Source organism: Chenopodium album, chromosome 15 (genome assembly GCF_948465745.1).
Source record: "Chenopodium album chromosome 15, dcCheAlbu1.1, whole genome shotgun sequence".
In the NCBI taxonomy this organism is placed as follows: domain Eukaryota; kingdom Viridiplantae; phylum Streptophyta; class Magnoliopsida; order Caryophyllales; family Amaranthaceae; genus Chenopodium; species Chenopodium album.
The window spans coordinates 6,088,829-6,098,460 of NC_137848.1; the positions used below are offsets into that span (position 1 = coordinate 6,088,829).

The following is a 9,632-nucleotide window of genomic DNA, read 5'->3' on the forward strand; positions in this document are numbered from 1 at the left end:
GGTAGATCCAACCTCTTGTGACAAATATCGCTCTACCAATGCTTTAAGTAACGATTGTTATTTATAAGCCTATGTATCCGAATTTATTCGTTAATATATATATTTGTATTGATGTATATATGGATGTAGTTTGAAAGCAATATTGTCTTCTAATTAATATGGTTGGGCAATATTGGTGAATTATATATTCACGAACAAATGTTTGCCTGCTCACATGGAGAAATATACCATAAAATCAAAGAGAAAATACAATACAACTAACAAGTAATTGAAAAGAAAGATCGGATTCACATGTTAGATTTTAAAACTAGATAAGAAAATGTAATAGCTACCAAACATTTAGTCATTTACCTAAATTTCTGGCTATACCAAATTTTTTCAAAAAAAAATAAATAAATAAATAACCCACCTACCTTAAAATAAGTTTTTATTTTTATAATTACATACTCACCCTCCCCCCCCCCCCCCCCTCTCCCGCATCCCTCAATAATAGTCCCTTGTGGGAAATCTTCACAGGAAATAATACACATATATAAGAAGTAGTAAATGTACATTGAAAAGGCAAATTTACATTAGGTATGCAAAAAACTAGAGAGAGAAAGTAATAAAAGTACATGGAAAAGCAAAAGTTACATGAGAAAGTTAAATTTGCACAAATATTATTGTAAATTGGAGGGAATTTTGGTAAAAAAATAATATTAATGGTACTTGAAAAAGCAAATGGGATTATTATTTTTGGACTTAAAATTGGCCATAACTTAGGGGCTATCAATAAGGGACGGGGTAGAGATGATCAAAGTTAGTCCGGCCCGACCCGACTCGATTTTGGGCAAAATTTTTCGGCCTGAAATCGGGTCGGGCCCAGCCCAAAATTTTATTATTTTGGGCAGGTTTGGAAATGCATTTTTATGCATATTTAGTTGATTTTTTAGGCCCGACCCGAAAATGATCCGAAAAGCGCGTACGACTTGACCATTTGGGCACAAAAAATCCAGCCCAAAGCTTGGCCTCGCCAGTGGGCTTATTTTTTTGGCTTCGACCTGGCCCGTCCAATGATCTAGGGCGGAGGGAGTACATTTTAAAACTTGGAAACATGGGTTGTAACCTCAGTCCTCAGGTTTATGCACTAAATTCTTATTAATTACTCCATACTCCATTTGTCTCATAATACAATTACTCTTTGAATTTTTACATGGGAATTAAGAAATTTATAAATTCCTTAAAATTAACTATTAGAAGTACATATGTGAATGTGGAGTTAGAGAGAGATAGAGAGAAAGAAAAAGTAGTTGGAAGTAATTGAAGAGATAGAGAGAGAAAATGTTGGAAATTGATGTTAAAAGTAGAAAAATAAAAAAAGATGACAACTCACTAAAAAGAGAGTAATAATGTCAAAAAGTACAACCTTTAAATATAAAGAGACACTGTATTTTGGTTTACCAAAAAGAAAAGGAGACATTATGTTAGTTTAGATGAATTACTAAGAGAAGGGGGGTGAATAGTAGTATGTTCCAATTAAGTAAACTTTTGCGGAATTTAAAGACAGAACATAAAAGGAACTTAAAGATCACAGCAAGATTTTACGAGGAAACCTTCCAGCGCCCAACTGGAAGTAAAACCTCGACCCTTCTCAGGATTTTCAAACAAACTCCACTATAATAGGGCAACTCCTAGTTACAACCTATTAACACAGACCTTTCTCACAAGTTCCACCACGGACCCCTGCTACCTGATAGGACCCTATCTTATCCAACCTAAGTCCCACTTAGGTTCACTCAGCACTCCCGGAGTGCCTACACTCGGCTTCCCACCTGAAGGTCACTCACTGTGCCCTCACAACTACCACTCGAATTTTAGAGACTTTCAAACTCCTAAACACATACGAATTTTAGAGAATTCAAACTCTTAACTCAAACGTGAATTGTCAAGAATTCACAAAGACCCAAAAACCAATTACAACACAAAGACTCACTCTAATATATAAATGGGAAGCTACACATGAAACCCGAAATCAAAATGATAAAGCTTAAACCTTTGGCAAACTTACTCTTAAGCACTAAGTGGTTTTCACGCTTAAAACTCTCACTATGCTTCGATGGATCACTTCTATATTTGTAGAAGTTCCTCAGCTAACAAAGTAAGTTTTCCAGAAAAATGATAAATTAAACAGAAATTCATTCTTATCATTTCAAAACCGAAACAAACTTAATCTCGATTTTAAGAAAACCTTTTTCTGTAAAATTCATTTTATTAAAAGATAAAGTTTTATGAAAAGATAAAACCAAGTCAACCAGATTTTAAAAGATAAAATAAAATACTTTTTCATAAACTTAAACTTCTTTTACGAATTATCTAGTTTGCCAAGCTCTATCCGATTTCTAATAAGTTTCATGCATATCAACCAGATATATATTTACATCAACCTAGAAAACAAACTTATCTTTAATACAACCTAAATTATGAAGTTCATCTTTTTCGGTTGATATCTCGAGCTCCGCACTGGTCCTTGATTGTTGAGGTTGCGTTTCAGCATTACACCGGAACCAGGTAGTTACAACCCGTTGATAAGTTCCTGTTAGGGAACTCCTTGTAGTTCCATTCAGCTATGTTTAGAGAACTTCTTTTTGGAACTCTTCTTCTGACTTTACTTGTCATCCTGGATCTTCTAAAGTTCCTTTATTTCATTTCCTAGTTCAAATCCCAGAGTTTACTTGTCCTACAAACATCACAACACTAGAAAATCCTTATTAGACGGAAGTTTGTTCAATCATAGACATTATCATCAAAACCTCATAAGGGTCAACACATTATATCATGAGACAAAGGGAGTACTAAAATATGCCATATACTCCGTAACATGTTATCCTTTGGCTTTTTTTTTTTTTTTTTTTTGAAACAAAAATTATAATTATCCTTTTAAATAAATAGAAAAGGATTAAATGCATCAGAAGTATGCACTGTTGTATAAATGGTTGTTTTTTTTTTTTGGGGGGTGTGTGTCTCAAAACTAGTGTATAAATGCTAATCATGATGCAATAATATATAGGTCCAAAATTTAATTTTATAGCAAGGGTTGTTAGCTTAGTCTTAGTCCACTTCGTCATTGTAAAGTTGATAGACTAAATACGATTTGTTTATCTGAGGTTTTGTGTGGCAGGCCACATGGTGCGGCAAGGGTTATTTGTAGGGTGTTACTGATTTTGTCCGGGGTTACTTGTATTCTGGGGTTACTTGTATGGATTATTTATAGGTGTTACTTATATTCTGAGTAACCCCAAGAAATAACCCCAGACCAAACTCCCATATCAAACCAGTGATACCCTATAGGTAACCCCTAACCAAAACGAGTAACACCCTACAAGTAACCTGACCAAATTAGTAACACCCAACAAGTAACCCCTGATCAAACCAGTAACACCCTACAAGTAACCCCTGCTGCACCATGTCGCCAGCTGCATACAAAAATTTGTATTTGTTTATATAATTTTGCTTTATTCTGTGTAGGGGTCTTTGACTCGAACTTGATAATTTAATTGTGCCAAAGCTTCACAATAATATTAGGCAAAGTCTCTTCATTATTTCTTGTATCCATGGTATATTACTATATTATATGCTACATTATAATAGGTTTATTTAAGACTTGTTCTCTTCAATTTATTTCAGATACTTATTACTTATTTATTAATGAATTCAAATCAGATCAGATCAGATTAGAAAGATTCAAATCAGACCAGATCAGAAGTTTTGATTATCATTTACTTATCGTTAAATATCGTTAATTGTACATTTAAAAAAATTATAAAAATTACATATTCGAAAAGTTTATAGTGAGACGAATCTAATAAGATCCATGTTGATGGTATTTTTCTTTATAGATTAATATTAAAATGTGGTTAAAGTTTAGTCAAATAGTTAAAAGCAGATCAGACCAAATCAGATAATAAAATTCATATCAGACTTTAAAAAAATCAAACTAGATCTACTTGTGTTCAGGTGAAGAAAACAAGTCTTTTTTTTTTTTTTTTGACGGGAAGAAGAAAACAAGTCCTTAAACATGAAATATATATACAAAGTAGGAGTATATATGTAGGCTTTAGTGCTTTACAAGAATATTATAGTGTGCATGGAATCGTGGGCGCTTATTTTTTATTATGTTAAATATGTTGAGTATAAAATCAATTAAATCATGTAATAAATAGTAGATTAAACATGTAGGTCAGGTCAGTTAACAAATGAGTACATCTCAAATGAATGGTTGATAACCTATAAATAAGCACACGATTGCAATTTGTAAGAGGAGGCCTTTAAGCAACTAGAATTGGTTGTTTTTTTTTTTTTTAGAAAAAAATTTGTGTGTGTGTTTAGAGAGCCACAAGGCCGAAGGTGAGAATCGATCTCGGAATCTCATGAAATCGGATGGAAAGCTCTAATCACTTGAGCTAATTTACAATACAATTAGTCAACTAATACAATACAATTTTATCAAAGTTTTTTTTTTTTTTTTTTGGCAAACAATTTGTTCTAAGTTTATCTTTAATATGCCGTTATAAAACGGACAGTTCAACCCGGAAAACCGTTGATGAATTCGTTCAGTAAGACCCTTATCCGTTGAATGGCCTTCAAGGTTGATAGGAATTTAACATGGATCATGAGCAAACATGTAAGAAAAGTTTCAACATCTATACTATATGCATTGAATAAATTCTTTCTGCATTGTAACTTTCTGAGGAAGGAGGCTAAATTTTCTATTGAAGCCTCAAACTTCCAAACAATTTCTATATCCCTTGCTATGAGGATAATTCAATTATAGAAAGAATTTTTCGCGAGAATTTTACATTTACATTAGACCAAGGAATCTGATGAGAGAAGGGGGGGGGGGGTATAGGAAAGAAAAATAAGAAAAGAAAAATTGATTCCTAACTCTTCTGCCTCCTGATCTTGAGATATATCAACTGACAACCGAATGTTGTATTTGATTCGGTAGTGTCTGTGGTTTCTTCTTAAAAACATGCTTCCTACAATGTTCGAAGATGCTGTCGTAAATCAAATCAAATTGGACCCCCGCTCTCTCCCGGTTGATAATGAACAGAATGTGGTCTCCTTCAACGACTTTGTAATACCTGCACATTTTTATATTATGCAAGAAACCTGGTCAGACATACTAGAGATACATGGATACTAATAATCACAGAGACATTGCTCAAGTTCTGTAGCCCAGGAATATAACACCATTGAGAGTAGATCTATCAAAATTTGACAAAAAAATGTTACTACTGCAGTGAAAAAATGGATATGACCAGAATTTCAGCTTGAAACAACCTAGCCCAAATCCGAAATTACCCAACCTACTACAATATTGTGTGCATCATTGACAATATTATACTCGGATATTATATAATGTAACTATGTCAATTAAGTTTTATTCCGCGCCTTGTGTTGAATGACTAACACTTAGTAACGTATCTAACCCCAATACCTCAGTCAGGGCAACATAGCTGAACATGCACCAACGATATTTGTAGTGGATGTCAACATAGTCTTCGAGGCAGTATCCAAAACCCGGTACAAAATTCTGTCTACATCCTTTGTCTTCTGTCCTTGATGACTCTACAACTAATGAACTACAATATTTGCTAACCGTCACATGGTATTCGGGTAAGAAATTTTCAGAGCCTCTATTATTCAAAGAGAAGTTCTGGCAGAACTATGGAAACCATCGTACAGCACACAACCTTACATCATCCAGTGACCTTCTAATATATAACATTATCTTCTGAACCCATCGCTCAATAATGTTACCAGCAACAGGTAGGGTCTACAAGAATGAGTCCTGAAACTTTCCGTCTTTCTGTTAATTCTTTCACGTTAGATCTTTGTCCGTATATCCATTAAAACATATCGTGCTTAATGACAAGGTCTTGACTCTTAAGAATAGCGGATGACAGAGCAATGGGCAATAATTTTAAGACAATAATTGTGATTACTAATTTGTTCCTACAATTTGAAATAATATAAACAAACAAAGAGCAATATCATAGAATACGGTTGGCAAACTTGCTATGCATTTAACTCAGATAAGGAAAGTACAGCATTTAACATACCAGATACCAGGTTGCAATGGCCGGCAATCTTTATCATTTGTGACAAGACAATGGGGATGTTCGATAGGAAATCGAGGATACATCATGGATATTGTGTTGAGTGCCCCATCATTGTCCCACCAATCTTCATCCCTGTAACAAGTAAAGGATTATTTTTCTATCTTACTCAAAAATAAAAACAGGAAGAACCATTGCAAGAAAGCTAAAAACAAGAATCTATTATCAGTATTTGATATTAACACTTCATATTGACTTGTTCATTACACAACTTATATCATACTACTTTTGAAAGTTACAAAGCAAACAATTAAAAGTGCTATTTGACGCATTAGAAGGCTGTTTTCTTCCTAGTAGGAGACACAAAGCTATTACAAAAACTAGCATAAAACAGTAAAAGAGATGCTTTGAACCTAAAACCAAAACATTTGTGATCTCGGTCAAAAATTTTGCGAGCAAGAAAAAAAAAGAGTATTATCTATAATCTAATAAAGTTGTTGATTTTACATGACCATTCCATTCCAGCTAGATAGATTAAAGGTTCTCACACAATAGTCCTCTATGGAATTTTCATCAAAGGAAACATGGTATGCACTACCAAATGAAAATGGTCAAAATTCTCATCTAACGCTAGCTAGAAGAGTTCGAATAATACAAATACCGAATTACTAATTCCACAAAACTGCATATTTGTCTCACCATTGACTAGTTGTAAAAGCATCTTGCACATCATCATATACAAATGTGAAATTAAGGAACCGGGTTAAGACCAGACTTGAGATCTCAGAGACTTGGGATCTCAAATTTTATGCAAGTCAATAGACTAACAAAACAACCAAGGTGTAAATGTAATACCTGTAGCCTTTATAAGGGGGAGGTAAATCAGAAGGGTGGCGCCACATGCACATCTGCAACACTCTGACAAAGAGCAGAGGGTGAATCCCAAGTACACCAGAAGGAACCGTGAAACCAAAGAGCTTTCGGGTTCGCTTCGTAGCATAACTGAAATAATATGTATCAGGGAAAGTTAGTAAATGGGAGTTAAGTCGCATTGATCCTTGAATTGTTAGATCAGGAAGGATCCAATCTCCTGACGCAAATGGACCAGCATTCCCTAAGAGATGGTCTACTAAGCCCCATACACCAATCTTCCTCCATGACATATTGAAGTGGTCAAATCCAAAATTGTAATAGGATTTTAACCAAGGAATATCGAACCAATCGTATATGATAACTCCCAATCGACAAAGCTGAAGCAAACACACGGGTTTCAAGGTCATTCCATCCTCTGGCCTGTAATCAATTATGTAAATGATAATTATAAGCATTAAAGAGATTTTAAGCACAGAAGCATCATAGTAAGCAATCGACTACTTCTAGGACCCCACCAGATTATGTCATTCGGTCTAACAAAGACAGCAATTACAAACAATCAATGGCAAAGAAGAACTAGAGTGACAATGACATTTCTTAATTATCAGGTGGATAAGAAGCAAAGTTTTCCAGCTCAAAGCAACAACATCAAACATGAAATAGCATCTCAACTCTTAACCAACTCGTTCTAAATAATAACTAAATACCGCCTTAATCAATTGAAAGCATCTCACAACTACTACCACATATGGAGTATATCTACACATCCATCACCATTAATCCATTATAACACACAAATCTTCTTTACTTAGTTCTACATTTCAACTGATACAAAACATAAGGAAATAAAAGGAACTTACTGCATCCCATCAAAATAAGTTCTAGTGGTCCCATTGAATGCTCCAGATAAAGATGTTATGCTCAACACCCAGTTTGGAGAAGTGTCATGACCTTTAAATGCCTGCATACAAAGACATCACTATATCAAAATCATACGAAATATTGAGCATCAATTTCATTCTATACAAACCACGAACGATCCGAACCTTATCCGCAAGCATTTGCTGCAAAACGCGAACAGCCTGAGCTCCGGCTGAATGCCCCACAAAGTGTATAGGATGATCCTCATCCCATTCAGGGTAATGACCTACATATAAACAAAAAATGAATCATAATTAGAAATTCATCACAATCCCATTTTATAGTATTCCTTTATTAATCATCATATTAATAAACAGATGACACTAACATATACATTAATTAAAAGACAATTGTTTTTAATAATCCCGGAAACCTTGTTCATAAATTCTTCCAAATTGCGAATGACCACATGATTTGCTGTGTTCTTCACCATAATCAACCTGACCCCCTTTCAAGTAATAGAACAATTCCCGCGCCCTGAAAATCAATTACCCCAAAAAAAGCCCTTTAAAATCTATAAAATGGAACAATTCATACTTCAAATTTTCCCCAAATTAAAAATTAATTAAAAAAAATTAATAAACCAATTAATTAAAAATACAAACCTATCATATATGCTGGTTAAAGAACCCAAATCAGGCACCAAAACTCTCTCATCCTTCTTCTCTGCTCCAGCAAAATAAGATAATCCTCCCAATTTCTGGAAAAAAAAAAAAAAAAAAAAAAAAAAAAAAAAAAGCAAATACCAAGATAAAAATTAATGCTAAAAATGGCAAAAATTAAATAAAAAATGATGAAAAAATTAGAAAATTAATGACTTACCCCTTGACCAAATCCAAAAATTCCATGAACCAAAACAATGGGAGGCAAATCATCAACAGAGTAAGGATGAACATCATCTTCTTTAACCTCAACAATGCTATTATCATTGATATTGTTGTTGGGTTTGAAATAATCACATAAAACTTGGGACAAATCATATGCAACAGCTGTGCTAAAAATGTAAAACCCATAAAATAAATGAACCCATGAACTTACAAATAGCTCCACTAATTGCATAGAATTTAACCATAATCTCATCATTTTTTTTTTCCAATTTTTATCCCCTCAAATGAGTCAAATCCCAATAAATTTGAGGGGATAATCCAAACCAAATACCCCTTTTGTTTTCTTCTTTCTCTCCCCTCAAATCAAGCTCGAAAAACTTCTCAAACAGAACACTAATTTGTTCAAATGTTGGTGGAAAATTCTCAAGAACAATAGAATGTTCAAATTTGTAAAAAGGAAAGAGAAAATTGGAGTTAGGAAAATGAAATTAAAATGGGGAAATTGTTAATGATTCCCTCTAATTGCTTTTTTTTTTTTTGTAAAGGGTTGTTTGGTGCTTTTGGTGTGAAAGAGGGGGCTATAGTTTTTTTGACATACCCCAACCTCACAAGTTTAACGCAAGGCAACCAACAACCAAACAATGGTCTATATTAGAAGAACCTGGGTTTTTTTAACTAGTCATACGTGGCATCTTTTTATTTGTTTGTATAAACTGCATGATTCTTCATGGTGGGGTATACTATCAACTGACGTAGAGCACAAGCGGACCCACTGTGATTTTGCTCGAGTCGGGTTTGGATCTTATTTTGGATTGTGAAAACATAAAATTAGACCGTTCACATTCAATCTCACGTTAACTTCATGTCGTGTCAAATATGTCATTGGATCGGGTCTAACTATGACAAAACACGA

General features: G+C 34.0%; 1 protein-coding gene across 2 annotated transcripts; it reads right to left on the reverse strand.

Annotated features, from left to right (window-relative positions):
- Nucleotides 1-4,664: 4,664 nt before the first annotated feature.
- Nucleotides 4,665-9,344, reverse strand: LOC145582804 (uncharacterized). Of its 2 annotated transcripts, none has more exons than XM_081639826.1 (8): nucleotides 8,787-9,344; nucleotides 8,498-8,544; nucleotides 8,266-8,369; nucleotides 8,018-8,118; nucleotides 7,832-7,932; nucleotides 6,954-7,391; nucleotides 6,102-6,233; nucleotides 4,665-5,120 (listed from the first exon to the last, which is right to left on the reverse strand). In XM_081639826.1, exons 1-8 carry the CDS (start codon nucleotides 8,973-8,975, stop codon nucleotides 4,949-4,951), a joined length of 1,284 nt encoding a protein of 427 aa, XP_081495952.1. In that variant the 5' UTR covers nucleotides 8,976-9,344; the 3' UTR covers nucleotides 4,665-4,948. The 2 variants fall into 2 exon arrangements, with proteins under 2 accessions (XP_081495952.1, XP_081495951.1); XM_081639825.1 differs by having other exon boundaries at nucleotides 8,498-8,592; nucleotides 8,715-9,340.
- Nucleotides 9,345-9,632: the final 288 nt, after the last annotated feature.

What these genes read in the sequence shown, in the direction of transcription:
- LOC145582804 (XM_081639825.1), bottom strand. Translation starts at nt 8,975, where the DNA reads ATGATGAGATTATGGTTAAATTCTATGCAATTAGTGGAGCTATTTGTA. An exon ending in TTAACCAGCATATATGATAG is followed by an intron (nt 8,370 to 8,497) that starts GTTTGTATTTTT and finishes ATTGATTTTCAG; the next exon opens with GGCGCGGGAATTGTTCTATT. An exon ending in ACTTATTTTGATGGGATGCA is followed by an intron (nt 7,392 to 7,831) that starts GTAAGTTCCTTT and finishes AATTGATTACAG; the next exon opens with GCCAGAGGATGGAATGACCT.